Genomic DNA, 20,822 nt, shown 5'->3' with positions numbered 1-20,822 from the left:
CTGGCTGTGTGTCCCTAAGAAAATAACTTAACCACTTAGCCTCAATTTCCTCATCTGTAAAATAAGTATAATAATACTTGTACCTGTCCATTATTTCTAACTTAGAAAAATATTTTACTCAAGCATTTTTAAATACTTCAAGAACTAACTTAACCAACAGTAATACTTTCTTCTCTGAAACATTATGATTCTCCTACAATCTAATCTTTGAGAAATTCTATACTCCAAAAGTTTGAGCCTCTCCAAAGTTAAGTAGTCCTATGACAAGGACCAGGCTTTAGATTAAGAGTCTAATTTATTACCAACGAGGATCTTATCCAAAATGTTTCTGGATTGTTAGAATTTACTATAAATAATAGTCTACTAACATTGTCTTTGAGAACCCAGCGCCACCTCTATGATACAATGATTTTAGTGGAGGTTAATATTATGCATTCAGAAATAATTGTATTTTAATGGGATAATATTCCTGATAAATTGTTCATTTTAAATTCTTGTTATTCAAATATGTAAACTACCAAAGTCTTTCAAAAGGTATTTTGTAATGCTATACTTCTTTTTAGATTACACAGAATGACATCCATTGAAAGAGAAGAAAAGGAAAAAGTGAAAAAAAAAGAGAGAAAACAGGAGGAGGAAGAAACAATGCAGCAAGCCACATGGGTGAAATATACATTTCCAATCAAGCATCAGGTAATCTTCATAAAAGTCTTTTAGTGATCAGTCAATAAGCATTTATTAATTGTCCTAAGTCAATTTATTAAGGTTAGAGATACAAAGAAGGGAAAAAAAAATTTGAAAAAAATGAAGGAATTTTACATTACATCTGAGGGAACAACACATGCATCTTCAAATCTATAAATAGTAAATACAAGGTAGATCAGGATTAAGAGTAGGCACTAGCAATGAGAGAGATCAGGAATAAATGATCATCTGGAAGAGTTATCACTGTAGCTGAATCTTCAAAGAAACCAGGAATTGTAAGTGGAAAAGGTAAAAAGAAAGTACAAATACAGTTGATCAGACTGGATAAAAAAGAAAAAATAGGGAATAGTATCCAAAAAGGTTTTGAGGTATAGAGTAGGGAAGAAGAGCTCATGGTGAAATGGCCTCCATTTTCTTGGTCTTGTATGAGGTCCTCTTTTGAAAGAAGGAGTGCTTAAAGCAAAAAGGTTTAGAACAGCCTCTTTGGAGTATAATAGAAAATCAGTTCAATTATTAAATTATAAAATCAATAATAATAAATAGTAAAGTCAGTAAAAAAATTTTTAATTGTTTAGGAGCCTTCTGTTCTGTAATTTGAGTATTTAAGAAATTTGTAATGTCCTTTCATTTACTGACAGAAATAACTATATTTTGTCCTTTTTAATTATCTTGCATATAGCTGTTTGATCACTTAAATTTTTTTTATCTAAACAAATTGTAAATCTCATAAAAGTTAATTCTTTAACTTGTTGGGATAACTATAAATGTAACATTTTACATATGGGAAGAGTTTTTTATATATAGTATATATATTTATTTATTTTGCCTGCGGCAAAGATAGAAGCAGATTACTTTTTATTTGTTTTCCTTGTATCTTTATTTTTCTGTCATTGAGAAAGAATTTGTTCCTTTTCATTTTCCTATGGCTTCTAAGTAATATTCTTCCTTTTTTATCCTTAGTGAAAGAACTATTAGATGAAGCTATCTGGCTGAATATGATCTTATTTATATAAAACATAAAAATACTTTATAAAATGTGTCATTAATATTAATTAAAATAATTCCCTTTTTTAACAGGTTTGGAAGCAAAAAGGAGAAGAATATAGAGTAACGGGCTATGGTGGTTGGAGTTGGATTAGTAAAACACATGTTCATAGGTTTGTCCCTAAATTGCCTGGAAACACAAATGTGAATTACAGGAAAATATTGGATAGTAAGTATCTCAGATTATTTTTTTTCCTCTGTTTTTAATTTCTTATTTATTGAAACTACATTAGCCATTTCCTAGGTAAAAAGTTTTTTCTCCTACTTTCTAAATAAAACCTATTTTAAATAATGTATTTTATTTTATTCATAAAGTATAAAAAATTATTAAGTAAGAAATAAGGAAAGTCAGAAAATAGTACAGCTTCATAATAAGTAGGTATCCTAGAGACCACATCACCTAAACAAAATTTGTTCACGTTTATAAATTCCCCAAACACTTCTTTTATTCCAATGCTGTTTTTCTCAAACACTATGCCACTATAATAGCATAAGTTCATTTATTTACTTTACTTACAGTGGAGCCCATCAAAAACTGACCCCATTTATTTCTATCAAGCTTGTTTGTTTCTAGACAAAATCTGTAATGTATTTTAGGGAAGAGTGCTAGAAATAGGAAAGAAGGGACAACTGACAGTGAAGTAGAGAAGCAAGAGCCTGAAGTTTATTTATGTAGACAGGAGCCATTATCTCTGTACACCTCCTTAGTCTTATGTTGTAGCATGGTATGGTAATAAACGTTTATAATGATGCCACTGAAAAAATTAAATAATATTTAGGTAGAAGGTAAGTATCTAAAGTGTTTTAGGAAAATTTCCATCAAAGCAATTAATTATGAAGTTCTAGAATATGGAGTAAGAATTATGTAATGCCTAATAATAATAGCTAAGATTTAAGGATTAACATTTAACCTAAAACTAGTGCTTTAATTTGATTCTCACAATGGCCCTGTGAAGTAGTTCCTATTAATACTCCCATTTTACAGATGAAGAAACTGAGGCTTTGAGAGATTGTAAGTGGCTTATTCAAGGTCACTCAGCTAAGTGAACAGAATTTGAATTTAGGTCTCCATGACTAAAGTGTAGCACTCTGACACCTGATATACATCACCATTCTTTCTCCAAACATTCTGAATAAAGTGTGACTATTTTAGTGGCAGCCTAGTAAACACTTCTATGTAATGTGATTTATACTAAATTGTTAGCCTCTGTAATGTAATTAGCTAATATTTATGTATAAAAAATATTTTACAAGATATTCAGTTCTTTTGGGCGTGTAACAGCCGGTAGGATGTTATCAGTGCAGTGTTTATTCTCTAACTACTAAATTGGCTCTGAGGGACCAAATGGTGAAACTGTGAGGATAGTTTGATTTTATATGTAGCATTGTTCGAAATATTATAATCTGTTTGTCTTTATAATTTATTTAATGACACAAAAGTCTTTTAAGTAGTGAATGTGTAATATTTTATTGTAATCAATTAGTCTAAGGAATAATCCAAATTCTTTTATTATATTGGAATTTTTTATAGCTATTCCAGTATGTCACTCAACACATGGAAATATTCTTTTTTTGTTATAAAGAAATGTTTTATTATGAATGTATTTGTTTAATGAGATTTTACTTATATAATAAACTGGTTATTTATTCAAGATTGTCCAGGATATCTTTTCTCCCTCTTTCACTTTCCATAACCAGTAGTGGAATAGTGCTATCTAGTTGGATTTTGACATTCTTTGCATTTATGCTTTGACCCAGCACCACTTCTCCTGGGGTAGCATCATTGGATAAATCAATTATGTGGAAGCTATTCAAAGGAACAAACCAAACTGAGCTGCTGTAGAGGTAGCAGTGGTGAAGGAGGCAGTACCCTTTTTCTGTCATATATTATTAAATTTCCATTGTGATGGATAGTCAATTACTGTATGATATAAACACTAACAGATTTACTTAATATTTATAATGGAGTTTATTTGTATGTTTGGGAAGTTATCTATTCATAGCCAAAGCAATCAATAATTTTTAAGTGTATAGAACACAAGGAGGAAAAAAAGAGAGAATATGCTTTCATTTTTAGATTTTAGGAAGGGACTTTTAAAAAAAATTTATATATGCTGATCAACCAACCATAAATTCATTTGACAGAATAACTTTTTTCTTTTTTTTTTCTTTTGCTGAGGCAATTGGAGTTAAGTGACTTGCCCAGGCTCACACAGCTAGGAAGTATTGTGTCGGAAGTCACATTTGAACTCAGGTCTGGTGCTCTATACACTACGTCACCTAGTTGCCCCCAGAATGACATTTTTTGATAGTCTGATTCAAAAGTAGCTCACTCTATAACAAAATTTGGAGGTTTTTCAATAATTTAAGATTAAATAAAAATATTCCTATGACAAATATGTCACTTTAGCATAAATTATTGGTGCAAATCAATTGTTATTTACACAGAATTGTAAATTACCTGAAGGCTGTTACTCCCTATCTTCCTCCTTCTCTCTCCATTCTTCCCTTCACTAATGCCTTACCCTTACTCCTGGTGTTCTTATGGTATCTCCTCTCTCTTCTATGCCCTTTATCTTGTCTCTTTCCCCTTTCTCCCCAAACAATCCAAATTTACTTTACTATTCTTTGAACAATATCATTAGGATTTTTATACTACAGCATATATGATTAATCACTTTATTCTAGAGTGTGTTTCGATTTAAATAGGAGATCAAAATCTTGAAAATATTTGTAGTTAAACAGTTTCAGTCCATAGTTACTCTACAGAAGAAGATTTCTAAAATGATACCAAGTAGTCTGTCACTACTATTCTTCTTGTGTTAAAGTCTGGCCTGAGTCATAGATTTTGGGGGAGGTGGAGATGGTTAAAAACAAAAACAAAAAAGAAAAATTGACCCTTTTTTTGAGCAAAATAAGTTAATCAATATAAAATGCTATAAATTTTTAAAATTAAAAAAATAAAAATAAATTTATCATGTCCATAACTAATACTAAGATTATAGTATATTTTAATGTATTATTAAATACTGAGATCCTAGTACGTAAGTGGTTTTGTTTCACAGTGAAAAAGAAACATTTCACTATATCAGCTATACAAAAACAAATGTGTAGAATTATTAAAATACTGGTAGTATCTCATTATTTTAATATTTGGTTCTTTCTAGCCAAAAGTCTGGATACTGGTGAAAATGAGTGTGAACTAGATAAGAGAAAAAGTCTAACACGAAGTCCAACAAAAGTAAAATTAGAGACCTGTCCTCAGAAATGTAAAGCAAATGATTCAGACATGCTACAAGAAATAGACCAAATTGAAATGGAAACTACAAAAATTTCTGAGAAGAAAGACCAAACTAAGGAAGAAAGTACAATGCTTAAAGAAAAACCTGAAGTTGATATTACATCTTCAGATGTAGTTGCTACAAAAGGAAAAGGTATGACAATGATTGTTTATATTTTTAATGTTCACATCTAAGTATGCATGCATACATAAATATATTTCAAGAATATATTATTTTATTCCTCAAATTCTCCTGCACCATTGCAGATCCTATCTTTGTTATTTATAATAGTCAGTCTTCAGTAACTTTAGCCAAAATATGAACCCAACCTTGTTTTGAGATCTATGAGGCTGTGTATGTTCTTTGTCTGTGAAATACATACATACACATATATGCATATATATTTATATATATATAGAGAGAGAGAATATTGCTTTTCTTAAAGTATTATGTGATCTTGAAGATAATTTAAGATAAAAGAATCTTTTTAACCAGCTCCTAGTATGATGCCTAATACATTGTAAATTCTTAATAACTGCTTATAGGTTGGTTTATAAATATTATGTGACAGTAGTTCTTTATATCCACAAATATGTGATGTAGTAATTTATCAGTAAAGTTTTAAAACTGTGAGATTCTTGACTAAAGTTATATATTTGTAGATTAATAAATTATTGGAAAGTTTGCTTTTCCAAATTCTACATTGTATTCATATGCCAAAGGCTTGAAATATATATTTTGAAAATGTATAGTTTTTATGTTGCCTATTTCACACAAGAATGAAAAGGCAATATAAAAAAATAAACTGTATCCATAAATATCACTATTTATACATTTTAATACTGAAACTGTATTAATATGTGTTTTTGGGTTCACAGATGAGAAAGGAATACTTAATTCTGAAAGTGATAAGTCTATCAAGGAAGAACCTATGGAGATAGATGAAGTAAAAACAGATTCATCTACAAGATGTGAGGAAAATTCTTTTAAAGCAGATGTAATTAATGTCAGTGAGGGTTTTCATCTAAGGACTAGTTACAAAAAGAAAGTAAAATCATCCAAATTAGATGGACTACTGGAAAGGAGAGTTAAGCAGTTTACATTGGAAGAAAAACAGCGCCTTGAAAAAATGAAGTTGGAAGGAAAGACTTCTGTGGGTCCCCTGAAAAGCATGGCTGAATCACGTGTATTAATGAAAGCAAAAGAAGGGAGTCAAGCCAACTTGGTTGACCAGGAGAAAACACAAGTTTCAAATAATAATAGAACAGAAGATCTGATTCAAGAATATTCACAAAATAATGAAAACTCTACTATTAAGATCAGTGGCTGTGATGTAACTTATACAAGTAAACATTCCAATCAGAGTCCAGAACCAAACTTCCAGAAACAAAATTCTGTTATCAGTGATGTATCTGAACCTGCAATTATTGATAAATGTCAAGAACAAAACAAGCTTAAAACAAAAGAACATGATATCCTCAATGTGGATGACCAACTAGTCAGTCAAGATGAGAAAAGTATGTTGGCCGCTAAAAAGGAAAATAATTTCCTACCATTAAGTGCCACTCTTTCTCTTCCTGAAAGTGTTTCAGAATCAGTGGTTCATGAAAGTACCTGTGCCACAGATGTTCCAACTACCTCTGAAGCAACAACTTTGGGAGAAAAATGTGGGAAACAGGCATGTGACTCTGAAAATAATAGTACTTTGGAAAAGAGCTCTGAATCCGTATTCACTCAGGACAATAAGGAGGATGGTGTGTTTGCTCAGAATAGCCATAAAAGTAATCTGAAATGCTCCATAGGGAATCAGGAACAAGTTCTTGAAGGTCTAAAGTTAGTTTCAGACATGTCTTCTGAAAGGCAAACTCTTGAACACTTACCCAGAGAAAAAGCTGGTGGTGACATGTTACACTATAAAATAACTGAAACTAATGGTGAAAAACCAGGTCAAGAGCAGAAATTAGAGAGTTCAGTAAATAAATGTCATCATCAAATACATCTAAAGAACATAATAGACAAAAAGAATAGTGAAAATGGAGATACTGAGGAAAAGGGAGAGAAAGAAATAGCAACTACATTTCAGATTAATGGTAAAGATAATGAATTTAAGGTATTTTCAAAAGATGAATACATGAAAGAGATCTCTGATAGTAAAATAGGAACTACCAATGTTGAACCAAAGGTTAATAGTATTAAAACAATTCCTGAACATGAGATCAAGCCATTAATTGCTAAGGAAACTCCTGTAAAGCCATTCATGAATGGCGATGTCATCATGGAAGATTTCAATGAAAAAAGTAACTTGAACACAAAATCATGTTTACTTAGTTCTTCAGATATTGATGGTAAATACCAAGGTGACATGGAGAAAGAAACATCACTCAAAGGGCCCAAGAGTATGCAACATTTGGTTGAAAAACAGCATTCTGTTGAAAAAGCTGCTTCTGTTGATGTTCCTTCCATAGCACCTTCACCATCATGTAAAGAAAGCAGCTCAACTAATCAAGTAGAAAATATGGAGGTTGACACCTCAGAAGTTAAAAAAGTTCCCCCTTCACCCATTACTTCTGGTGAAGAGTCTAATCTAAGTAGTGACTTTAATGATCAGAATTTTCTGCCTGCCAACAAAATGGAAAATGGAAATGCTACAAGAAAAACAGTTATCACAGAAGTCACTACGACAACATCAACAGTGGCCACAGAATCAAAAACTGTCTTTAAAGTTGCAGAAGTATTGGCCTCTCAAGGTGATCAGCAGTCAGTTGTCTCTTCTACTGAAAATTGTGCAATGTCCACTGTAACCACCACCACTACTACTGTGACAAAACTGAGCACACCCACTACTGGCAGTAATGTGGATGTCATCTCTGTGAAGGAGCACAGTAAAACTGTTGTTACAACAACAGTCACTGATTCACTGACCACTCCAGGGGGCACATTAGTAACATCAATGACTGTGAGTAAAGAATATTCTACAAAAGACAAAGTAAAATTAATGAAATTTTCCAGACCTAAGAAGACTCGTTCTGGCACAGCTCTGCCATCCTATAGGAAATTTGTTACCAAGAGCAGCAAAAAGAGCATATTTGTTTTACCTAATGATGACTTGAAAAAGTTGGCCAGAAAAGGTGGCATCCGAGAGGTGCCTTGTTTTAATTATAATGCAAAACCTGCTTTGGATATATGGCCATATCCATCTCCAAGACCTACTTTTGGTATCACATGGAGGTATGTATTTTAAAAAACATTTGAAGAAATTGGTAATTGTGGGGATTTTAAAATGCATTTGTATAAATGAATTATTAAAATTAGACTGCAGAACTATATTTTAATTAATAAATGTAGAAATATTAATGTAATGTAATTTAAAAGAATTCAAACCCAAAAAACTACTAACATTTATAAGAGAAAAGAATTACTGAAGGGTCATGATATTTTCAACTATGGATATAATGGAACATGGAACTAATGGAAATTTAATCTCAACTTCATTTTTTGGAGGGTAAAAGAGAAATGTCAAGCTAAGTTGCTTCCATGGTTTAATTTCCCAGGTTGTTGCCATTTATTTTGCACTGTGATGAAATTATTGTTAAGGAATCAGATTATGATACATTTCTGAAATATTGCTACTTTATTTCCATTAAGTAATGCATAAAAAATGATGAAAGTAAATTGAAATGTTTTTGAATCATTAAAAAAAAAAATCAGTATGCTGAATGGTAAGACCCAGATTTTTGCACAGTAAACACTCATTCAGGTTTTTCAATACTTACTTTCAAAAACAACTCTTAAGATTTGTTTTGCATGCCTTGCCAATGCCATGCATTATTGTTTTGAAGTTTATAAACTCATCAAATGTTAGAGCTGAAAGGGATCTTAAATGACCTCATTTAGTTCAATACCCTCATTTTGAAGATGAGAAAACTAAGGCCAATTTGGGTGATTTGCCTAAAGTCAAATGTTTAATAAGTGGTAGAGCTGGAGCTACCCTTTCTTCTAACTCCCAGTCCAGGGCTTTCTTTTACCCTTTCACCTGCTCTTCCCTTTCACTTTGGCTGCTGTGCTTTTTTCCTTTGTCAAATACCATGCCTTTGAGCTTTTTTTCCTTTTCCCTTCTCTTAAAAAATCAGAAGGGTAGAGAGTCTAAATAATGGAAACTCTCATGTAGTTTTGGTTGTTCAGTTAGACATGCTAGGATGCCAGGATATGTATTAGTTGCCATTTGGAAGCTTTTGTACATAACTCCTATGCTCCCATTAATTATAAATGTTACTTGAGTTAAGTTAAGAGGCAGGCTTCCTATCTATAAAAAATGTTTTTTCTCCTTCAGAAGTTAAAGTATTGTTTCCTTTCTCATTGGAACTTGACTGATCTTTGAAATGAGGTAGCATAAAATAAGTGCATATCAGAGCTCTATAAGTGCAATTATAGTTTATTTCATTATTAATATTTTTTATTAATTGGTAATACTTGACCAAATTTTTTATAGCTTATCTTTTGATTTGGATTAAAATATCATCACTCCATTACACATTCAATAGAGACAGCTGAAAAGTACAATTTTTCTGCAGGGCCTGCAGTGAAGGATTTGCAGAATCCTGCAGGGAATCAAGGAAAGCTTCATTACAATTCATGGATTTGTAAGATTACTCTGCACTTTTCAGCTGTCTTCATTGAGAACGGTCTCAAAAATGTATCCTTGACTGTCCAGCAGGTAACCTCTTTCCCACTGGAAAAGTTACAATGTACAAATATTTAAATTTTTTTCTTTAATGACCACCTGGCAGTTGTTAAGGCAAAACTTTGTTCTTACTAATCTCATAGATGAATATTAGGATCTGCTGGAATGCTATTTCTCTTAGTTCCCCAAAATAAGTACCATTAGTTGCCAGATTTTGAGAGCCTTATTTTATATTAAAATACAAATTGTGGGGATAATTGATATTCATTTATGCAAGTTTTATCACCTTTGAAAATCTTTTTCACATTTTCTCTCCAGGTGATTAGGAGACATGTACACTTTTAAATATTTCCTAAATTAAAAACAAGTTATACCAGACTAATTTTTTCATATTTGATAAGCTTGGTAAATCAGGGAAATCTGTAGATAAAGTTTACTTAGATATTAGCAAAGCATTTGGTAATGGTTTTTTGTGCTATTCTTATGGGGAAATAGTAAAAGGATTTGGTCCAGTTGATAAATATAATTAGGTGAACCAGCTGAATAGTTAGACTCAAATAGCTTTTGGGATTGGTTTCATCTTTGCAGGAGAACTCTAGTGATACACTGTGAGATTTGTGCTTGGCCTTGTGCTGTCCTTACATTTTCATCAGGTGCTTTGGATAAGGGAATAATCTTATGCTTTTATATATATATATAAATGTTACAAAATTGGGAGGGATAACTAAAACACTGGGAGACAGCATCAGGATCCAAAAAGATCCAGCAGGCTAGATGAATTTCATAAGATGAAATCCATTAAATATAAATTACACTTGTATAAGTATAAATATCCTAATTTAAAAAAATCAAGTTCACTACTACAAGGTGATAGAGATAGCAATTTGTCCAAAAAACATCTCTGTATTTCAGTGGTCTGAAAGTGCACTTATCAGTCAAGATAACTGTCTGACCCTCCATGACATGGCTGTCAAGAGCTTAACATGGGAATCTTTTTCTCTTCAAAATCTCTCCTAAGAAAGTTAATTGGAGAAAGCAATATGAAAAGGTATAAGGCGTGTGCTGAATAGCAAAATACACCTTTGCTGCTTAGAATACCATAATCAGAATAATAAAAACAGGAAATAATGGAAATTTGTCTATATGTGATATGATTGGGCTGTGAGGTGGTTGATTTAGGACTATAGTAATAAAGACCATATCCATGAATAAGGAAAACTGTATTCTATCCCAGTTAAACTGCCTGTGGAATATTGTTAAAAGATTTTTAAAGAATATGAGTAAGCTGGAGACTTTCAGAAGAGCATGTTAGATAGTGAAAGGTTTAATGTCCATTTCATATGAAGCTTGATGGAAAGAATGACATTTATTTAGCCTGGAGAAGAGAAGATTTACTGGGGGAGCATGATAGGTATCTTCAAGTATTTAAGGGCTTATCATGTTGAAAAGGGATATGACTTGCTGTTTTGGACACCAGAGAGCAGAATTAGAAGCGGTGGGTTGCAAAGAAATCAAGATTTGAAGTCAAGAAGAATTGGCTAGTGATCAAAGCTGTCCAAAAACAGAAAGAACTGCCTTAAGAGGCAATGACTTTCCTTAAAGATCTTGTAGCAGAGGCTGTATGATAGGTTTTAGTGATGATTTCTTTGTAGTATAGAGTATATTAAGTGGCCATGAGGTCTCTATCTATCCTAAGTTCTGTGACAAATGAAATCTGTGAAATACTATTTCACTTCCTAAAGTTAAAAGAGGTATTAGTACCAAAGAGATGAAGCAGAATCAAATATAATAGTTGATTTTGAAATTCATCCTTATGTTGATATGTGAGTATATACATATAAGCACACACATACATATGCATTAGTAACCTCTAGCATCTGTGCTGGCGTATAAAGTTATTGTGATTGGCATAGTCAGGATAGACCTATACACAACGGTGGAGCAAATAAAACATCAATGCCTTATCAGCTTGTCAATGCCCTTTTCCTTCGCAGACTCAATCCTTTGCTTCCCATTCCAGTGTGCCTTTTTTATGTCAATAGCTAATCTATCCCCCCCCCACACACACACACACACACGCATCCCTATTCTCTATTGTTCACTAAAGTTCTGGGTGTTAAAGTTACAGGAGTATTTCTATTTTAAAAAGGCCTGTTTGGAGCAGATAATACAGCATTGTAGGAAATACTGAGGAAGAATAAAACCTCTTTTTCCTAAACATCATCAACCATTATTACTAATGAATTTTAATAGCTTTACATGGAAGCAGCTTCTTAATAGGGAAGAAAAGAAAGTGCCACTGATAAGTGATCAATTCCATTCTTATCCCCTATATAAAGAAACTTCCCAGACACATTCACCTTGATAAAGAAGGAATAAATGAAGACAATATGCCATCTATGAAAAACTGTTAACTATTCTAGTCTAGTTATTCCTGTAAAATAAAGAAACTAGACTAGGCAGATCTGATTTAAATTAAACTGCATTTTTTTCCTATTTATACCTTTCTTTGTGTCTTTGCGCAAGCTGTCTTCCATGCCTCAAATGCACTCCCTCCTCATCTCAATCAATCAACAAACATGTTAGCACAAACTACCTGCCAAAGTGCTTTGCTAAGTTCTCTGGCTCTTAGAATCTCTGGTATTCTTCAAAGCTTAGCTCAAAAATGCCACATCTTACACTAGACTTTTGTTAATTTTTACTCTCTCCTTTCCCCTACCCACTCCTTCCCAATATACCTTATATTTATTTTGCATACACTTATATAAGTTCTTGTTTCTCTTAAAAGAAAGCTCCTTTAGGACAGAGACTTTCACTTTTGTCTTGGTGTTCCCAGTACATAGTGAATGTGCCCAGTTTGTAGATGATAGTAGACTTAATAAATGTATCTTATATTTATTTTGCATACACTTATATAAGTTCTTGTTTCTCTTAAAAGAAAGCTCCTTTAGGACAGAGACTTTCACTTTTGTCTTGGTGTTCCCAGTACATAGTGAATGTGCCCAGTTTGTAGATGATAGTAGACTTAATAAATGTTGGTTAATTGGTTGGTTGATTCATTCATCGTTTAATTTTTTTCTATTCCCAACAAACTATGTTAATACAGAGCTGATCTCTCTCTTTAAGCTTTCCAAATTTACCTTTTTTAATAGTGGGAATGGAAATAGTATGGGTTTTTCCCTTCCAGTGTTTTCTTTGGTAGGCTATACCAAAGGCTGTACCATGTCAGTAGCCAACAAAGTAATTCAACATTGGGCTTAATAAAATGAGAAAATGAACAAAAGTTAGCACTGTAAATTCAGTTTACAGCTTTTAAGCTCTTTATCTTCATTATATAAAGCTCATTATAGTAATTTATTTTGAAATAAATGTTTTAGGAAATACTTTAATTCATATTCATATTAGAATTTCCTAAAATGTTTAGCTATTTTGCTTACAAATAATAATTTGAATAAGGATCACCATTATTAGTAACCAGTTTAATATTTCTGTAATGATCCTCTCTCAAGACATTAATGTTTCATAAATGTTGTATTAGGATTCTCTCGTATCCAACAGTTGATAAGTAATAGAGGGCTATCAATTCTATGTCTGTAGATCTTTGAAATTCATTGGCTTTAGAAATTTGTATAGGACAACCTTTTTGAATGAGAGTTTCATTCTCCCACTCTAGTTACCTTTGTCCAATCTAAATTCATGTATTTCCTTTGAGTTTGCTCTTCTAAATTTTCCTGTCTTCTTGTTTCTTAGTTTGGAGTTTTTTGTAATTCATTTTAAATATGTAAAATCTTAATATGAAATAAAATTATCATGTCAACTGTACAACAGATTTATCAATTCATGTGGACCATAAGTCTCTGGCATTGGTAGTTAACATTTTGAATTATCTATGTAAGTTATCTGTATATTCTCGTGAACCCTTTTGCCTATTCCTGATCAGTTTGATGCCTGCGATAACATTTATTGATCATCTGATTTATATGAGTCACTGATAATAGATTATCTTTTTTAACTCATAGTCATTACCTAGGAAAGAATTTGACAAGGGCATAGATAAAATACCGAGTATGAAAGTGTTTTATATTACACTAAATATATTAAAGTTCAAAGAAGTCATTCTCTTTGCCATCTAGGGTAGCTTACTGCCCAGAATGTTTAAGAAGCTATATTAGAGTTACTTAAATGAAACAAGGAAGAACTGGAACTCTTTAGTTTTATGAAATTTACCTATTGTGGGTTTTTTGGCATTTATTTCAGATATAGACTTCAAACAGTAAAATCATTGGCTGGAGTAAGTCTTATGTTGCGGTTACTCTGGGCAAGTTTAAGGTGGGATGATATGGCAGCCAAAACTCCTCCTGGGGGAGGGACTACTCGAACAGGTAGTATATTCATACATTTGCTTAAACTTTAGTATCAAAGTTAAATGACAGTGTGATTTGATTTTAAACATGTCAATTGTTTGTTTTAAAAATTAAAATGCTTATTCATTTAAAAAGTATTTGAGTTTTGTAAACTGAAGTTTGCATTGTATCATCTGATCCTAGATCTCTCTATATCCAGATTGTCATGTGAAGCATTTATGATGTACAGAATGATGTGAATAGAGAAATGTCTATAGAATAGGATATACCCCACTTTAGACCTCACTTTGCCAAAAGTCTTCTATTACTTCCCTCAGTGCTACCAATCACCGTTAAAGAGGAATTGGGAACTGGTCTGCATGTAGCATTGTACCTTTGTTCAAGTAGTTCATAATACACAGGTTTTTTTGAATAACATTTCACATGACTATTCCAAAAGAGTCTTCCTTTTGACCCTTCAATATCCTGAGAAACTTTATCCAGTGCTTTTCCTTAAACATAACACTGCATTTTTCATATCCTCTCCCATTCCTCCACCTGCTAGTACCTTCCCTCTTAAACTAGCTCCCATGGATTCCGTATATTTTTCGTGTAGACTCAGTTATTTATACATCTCCATTATTAAATATTGATCTCCTGAAAGTCAGAGATTGTTTTTGTAACTTTTTTTTCCAGTGCCAGGTAATGCCTTGACACATTGTAAGCACTTAATAAATGATTTTTGATTGATTGGTATAATAGAATTGATAGAGTACTGAGGTGAATTCAATGTATAGGCAAATGTGACTACCTGATGGGTTCCCTGATATATGATAGTTCCATTTCACAGAAATATTGTTTTTCCTCAGGGTCTTTGAAGTGCCTTATTATGGCATCAGCATCTGTAGACTAAGAGCATATAATGACTCTGTCAGGTATTTTAGCTTATCCCCACTTTTCCCTGATCTTCAATGCTCTCTTTCACAGTAGATGCCTCTTCTTTGGACTTTGTATTGTTTTTTTCTCTTTAGAAAATATAGACCTTGGGGCAGCTAGGTTGCATAGTGGTTAGAGCACAAGCCCTGAATTCAGGAGGATCTGAGTTCAAATGTGGCCTCACTTAACACTTCTTAGCTGTGTGACCTTGGGCAAGTCACTTAACCCCAATTGCCTCAGCAAAAACAAAAACAAAACAAGAAAATATAGGTGTTGTCTTTTTACATCATAGTTATTTCCAGATGTATTTGTCCCCTCTTTAGTGAACTTTTCCCTGTAACAAAGACCAAGAGAACTCAGCAAAAACAACTTACACAACAACCCTGACAGTTAATCCAGTATTTCAAAACCTAGACAGAGATGACTTCTTAGTAATCAATACTTTCCATATATTTTAAATTGTAATTAATCTTACCTGCATTCACTCCATAGAAACATCAGACACAGAAATTACAACAACTGAAATAATTAAACGGCGAGATGTTGGTCCATATGGTATTCGATCAGAATATTGTATCAGGAAAATTATCTGCCCCATTGGTGTTCCTGAGGCTCCAAAGGGTGAGGAATTTTTTTTTTTTTTTAACAAATGAACGTAAGTACTTGAGTAGCCTAACTTCCCTCAATTTTTTTTTTCTACTTTTCTCCACTGTCTCTCTTATGAATATTTCTGTATAATTCTTTCATTTATAAGTACTCTTAAGAGGATTTTACACAAAAAGAAATGATTTTACATGCCTGTAAGTGCTTTAATTCTTATAGTGAATTCCCATTATGTATAGAGCCTAACAGGACAGAAGAATATCAGCCAGACAACAATTTTGAACATTTGTGTACAAATGCTTTTACAGGCTCTATGGAAGATACAGAGAATTTCACTATACTAATAAGTCAACAAAGATGAGATAATATGCATCATTGTCAAATTTTATCAAATCTTAATACCTATAAGAGATGGGAATATATTTGGGATTGTCAGAAGAGATGAAAGTCACATTACAGAAATACTTACTAAAGAACATTAAAGAGAATTATTATATAAATTATATATATATATATATATATATATATATATATATATATATATATATATATATATATATATATATTATATAAATTATATATATAAATAAATAAAGAACATTAAAGTACTAGAACAAGATCATATCTGTTTGGAGGTAATAAGTGAAGACTTCAGAAGTTCATTTGGGGATGGTTTTAGTAGTTGAAAATATTTTGGGAGGGCATTACAGGAGAAAACCTGAAATAAAATGAACAAAAGTATTACAATAGGAATATAAAAATGATCCACTAACAATGTTTAAAGTTAAATGGTTAAATTTGTCTTGATTTCTTTTCCATCCAAAGAAACACCTACCCCTCAGAGGAAAGGACTTCGATCAAGTGCACTGAGACCAAAGAGACCAGAAACACCTAAGCAGACAGGCCCTGTTATAATTGAAACTTGGGTAGCAGAAGAGGAATTGGAGTTATGGGAGATCCGGGCATTTGCTGAAAGGTAAATAGATAACTACATATTGATCACAAAATGTGTTTAATGTAAAGATCTTCTCACTTTGCAAACATATATATATATATATATATATATATATATATATATATATATATATATATATATATATATATATATAATTTTAATTAAGTATACCTTTTGCTAATTTATTCCATTTATTTTTGAAATAGTAGGTATTTACATATATTTAGTTTTTTAAGAGCTTATACTTTCAAGTTATCTACTTGTCTTAAATTTTCTATTTTTGGGGGTTTTTGCTGAGGCAGCTGGGGTTAAGTGACTTGCCTAGGGTAACATAGCTAGGAAGTGTTACGTGCCTGAGATCAAATTTGAAGTCAGGTCCTCCTGACTTCAGAGCTGGCTCTATCCACTGTGCCACCTAGCTGCCCCTTAAATTTTCTTTTTTGATGAAAGTACTATTTTAAATTTGTATAGTATTTTAAAAACCTTTATTGTTTGGTGAATTTGTTCCATGATCATCCAAATAGTACTTAATGTTACAAGTCTACAAATATAATGATCTGATATTTTTTTCCCTTTTTTCTTCAGAGTGGAAAAGGAAAAGGCGCAGGCAGTTGAGCAGCAAGCTAAGGTTAGTGAACAGAAGAAGGCCGAGGAGTTCAAGGCCCAAATGGAGGCTCAACTAAAACAACAACGATTGGCTGCCCAGCAGGTGGGGGAGCTGTTACTAGTCCCACCTGTCAACGAAATTGCATCATTACTCAGAATGCATGCATACAAATTCTACAACATTGAGTATTGGAGCTATGGTGTGTGATTTGAAGCAGTGTTATATATTATGCCACTTGTTTATACAAATGAAACACTCAGATTCACTGTCTGAAATTCACAGTCCTTGGGATGAATTAAAGTTTGTTGGCTTACTAATATCCATCTATTTGAATAACGTACAAAATCAGAATTTTTTTTAATTCTCTTTTTTCACCTGCTAGTTTTATAAAGATCTTTTTTAGTAGTATTCTAAGGTAATTTTTCTGCCTGAAAAGAACATGCAAAAATTACCATACCAGATTTGAAAAATTCTATAGTTTATTGGAGATCCTAGATTAGTAAGCCAAATAGCTTCTTAAAAATCTTACTAAATCAGTTAACATTTTCTCACTACAAGATCACTATCAACACTGATCAGCCAATATTAGTACTATGAGAATATTCAGTATGTCCAAAGAGTGTTTGTTAGCAGGAATGATACATATGCCTATCCCAACAGAATTTATTGGCCTTTTGAAGTTTTGTCTTTTGAAATGAAAACATTCTTTTCTTTACTTCTTAGTTTTGTATATATTTAGCATCTCCTTAAAAATAATTATCATAATATAATAGTTTATATACAATAGTTACCTTGAAAATGGACACATTTATATTTAACAAAGTATCAACAAAGAATTCATAAACCAGTTTACAAAAAGTTAGAAACTTTAAACATTTCCTTGTAACTAAGATGTAACAAGTCTGTTTTGGTTGATCCAACAGTCTGAAAGATCAGAATGTAAGCACCACCACAGTATTTAGTGCAAACAGACATTTATTTGTGTTTCTAATCACTTTTAAAAGTGATTTTTGAACACAAAGAAATCTATAAATGATGTTTATATGTTTCACTTAAGTTGAGTGCATATTTATTCTGTGCATTAGTAATTCTAGATATTATGGATTTTATGATTGGATAAATTATTATGGAAGTTAAATGAATACGATTTGCAGTCATCTGATACCTTCTATAAATTCCATCAATAAACAGTAGAATGTTCAAAGTCAACTATAAGATTACTAAAGCCACTTGTAATTTTAAATAGGTATTTTTAGACTAAGAACTTGAAAGATTTTATTCATGAGAGAAAATTTCTGCCATTTGAGTTTCTTGCTATTTGAGGTAGACCTTACTTATTAAAAACAAGATATATAGCCAGGATCAGATAGGAAATGGGTCATATTTTCAGGTGTTTAATGTTTTGGGAAAAAAAGGAGCATTTGAACTGAATTTCTTAGCTTAAGAAGGAAATTAATTTGGGGACACATAAACCCAATTTAATTTAGAAAACTCTTTTATTTATTTATTTTTTTTCCTTTGCTAACTTTTGTAGAAACGATTGGAGCAGCAGAAACAGCTACCGGCAGTAATTGCAGCCTCTACTACTACCACAACAAACAGTACTACCAACACAGTCTCCACCCCCCAGAAAGTTGTGGTAGCCCCTATAAGTGGCCCAGTTACTACTGGAACCAAAGTGGTACTCACAACTAAGGTTGGATCTCCAGCTACAGTAACATTCCAGCAGAACAAGAACTTCCATCAGACATTTGCTACTTGGGTTAAACAAGGCCAGTCAAATTCAGGTAAATAATTGTCATTATGTAAAGAATTGATTTTAATTCAGAAAAACATGTTTCTGAACTTGTTAACACCTATTAAAGCTTATATCCTACCAACATAATTAATCTCTCAAATATTCTCTTGCCCTTTCACTGTTTTATTCATAACACATTGAATCATTTAATGTTATATCTGGGGGGAATTTTAAGAGATTTTAATTTTTTAATTTAAGAGATTTAATTTTAAGAGAATTTAAGAAGTTGGTTCTAGATCACACATCTATGTAGCTATAAACCTAAATGAGAAACAGTTTTCTAATTCCTAATCCAGAGCTTTTATCTTAATGTTCTCCTTCAACTAGTCTAACCTAACTAAGCCTGTATGTCTATATATACACAATTTTGAATGAAGTATCTTCTGAATTCTGATTCAGACTAATTCAAATTAGTCTGATTAGACTAAGTGTCAGTACTTACAATTATGTTGCTGATCAGTGACAGAATTGAAATAAAACTCTACCCCCATACCTTCTCCTGGTCTCTCACCCCATTGGTCTTTCTCCTTGACAACATTGCCAACATATTTGTTTTCACTGAGCTTTGATTTCAGAAGTGTGTATTCTATGTGCAGCAATATAGACTTTAGCCAATTTAACTCTGTCTGATTTCTATTCTTTATTTCTCATAACTTTCCATGGAGAATCTGCCAGTATTCTAAAGGCCTTCCTCTTGTTCTTTTGATATTTTAGGGTTAGTTCTCCATTGGTTATTTTTCATTCTCTTTACATCAAGTTATTTCTTTTTCTTCCCATCCATATCCTTTTTTTTTTTTTTTTACTATCTTTTAAGTCAGTTGTGTCATGTAGGGCCTCATTGTTAAGATGCTGCAGCCTGTCTACATAATCATTGTACCATTGATTTTTAAAATTTGAAGTCTTGCTTCTACTGAGATTGTGCCATACCATGGTTCACATTATTGAAATAATAACAATCTTAAAAGGAAAAATTGGCTTTTGCAGTATCAAGCTATGCTTATTTCCCCTATGCAAACTAGTTTGATCACTTCTACCTCATCATCTGCTATATTACTTTTCCAGAGTATATATTCTTCTGTCCATCCCACTACTTTTAAAATCTCAATTAAAAAATAGCTCTGTGTTTTCAACTACTTTTTCTATTGGGATTATTCATAGCATCATGGTTCTAGAATTAAAAGGAACACAAGAATCATTCCACCCAATCTTGTTATGTTACAGACATAGATACAGAAGGCAACAGGATAATTCAATAACTTGCCCAGGGTTATGTAGATAGGAAATGTCAGAGCCAAGATCCACATACTAACAGGGTAGGCAGTCCTCTTTGCACTCACCAGGAGAGCCTTCCTTTGGGTTTGAGATTTAGTCTTAATTCATACAAATAAGAATATTAGAACCCTTTGCCATCAAGAAAGATCCTTTTGTTGAACTTTCTGAGAGGACAGCTTCCTAGCTTTTGAACATTCAGGTTTCCATCAAGCAGAACTGGTGTGGTGTTGTTGGAAAAAGACAATTTCTGTCATTACATCTCTTAGGGATTTTTGTGTATGAGGCATCTTGCTCTACTAAATCAAACGTTCTGTTAAAATCAACAAATATCACTGGATGTTTTCTATACCTCAGTCATGAGTGTGATTGTAAAAGTGGTCCACTGTAGAGAATATCTTAGGAAAGACTGCTCCTTCTCTTCTTACATTTTCATCAAGATTGTATTCACTTCATGTAATACATTTCAGTTCTCTTTAAAAGTCTGTGTGTGTGTGTGTGTGTGTGTGTGTGTGTGTGTAGAGAGAGAGCATGTGTGAATTTTGAAGTAATATGTACCACATTTTTACCAACTATCCCTTTGCCCTTACTCAGTGTTGC

General features: G+C 32.3%; 1 protein-coding gene across 9 annotated transcripts in view; it reads left to right on the top strand.

Annotated features, from left to right (window-relative positions):
• Positions 1 to 20,822, top strand: part of BPTF (bromodomain PHD finger transcription factor) — a 169,970-nt gene that overhangs the window by 98,740 nt on the left and 50,408 nt on the right. For 6 of the 9 annotated variants that reach the window (XM_074260550.1, XM_074260553.1, XM_074260549.1 and 3 more), the window contains 9 exons: positions 564 to 693; positions 1,783 to 1,918; positions 4,917 to 5,183; positions 5,909 to 8,258; positions 13,969 to 14,093; positions 15,483 to 15,611; positions 16,419 to 16,569; positions 17,134 to 17,257; positions 18,690 to 18,942. In XM_074260550.1, coding sequence (XP_074116651.1) covers positions 564 to 693; positions 1,783 to 1,918; positions 4,917 to 5,183; positions 5,909 to 8,258; positions 13,969 to 14,093; positions 15,483 to 15,611; positions 16,419 to 16,569; positions 17,134 to 17,257; positions 18,690 to 18,942 — 3,665 coding nt within the window. The remainder of the gene's footprint in view (positions 1 to 563; positions 694 to 1,782; positions 1,919 to 4,916; positions 5,184 to 5,908; positions 8,259 to 13,968; positions 14,094 to 15,482; positions 15,612 to 16,418; positions 16,570 to 17,133; positions 17,258 to 18,689; positions 18,943 to 20,822) is intronic. The other 3 variants (XM_074260557.1, XM_074260556.1, XM_074260552.1) reach the window with 1 other exon arrangement.

The sequence above is a fragment of the Sminthopsis crassicaudata genome, chromosome 4 (assembly GCF_048593235.1).
Source record: "Sminthopsis crassicaudata isolate SCR6 chromosome 4, ASM4859323v1, whole genome shotgun sequence".
NCBI lineage: Eukaryota > Metazoa > Chordata > Mammalia > Dasyuromorphia > Dasyuridae > Sminthopsis > Sminthopsis crassicaudata.
The sequence above is the reverse complement of the archived record's forward strand: the minus strand, read 5'-3'. Positions and strand labels throughout refer to the sequence as shown.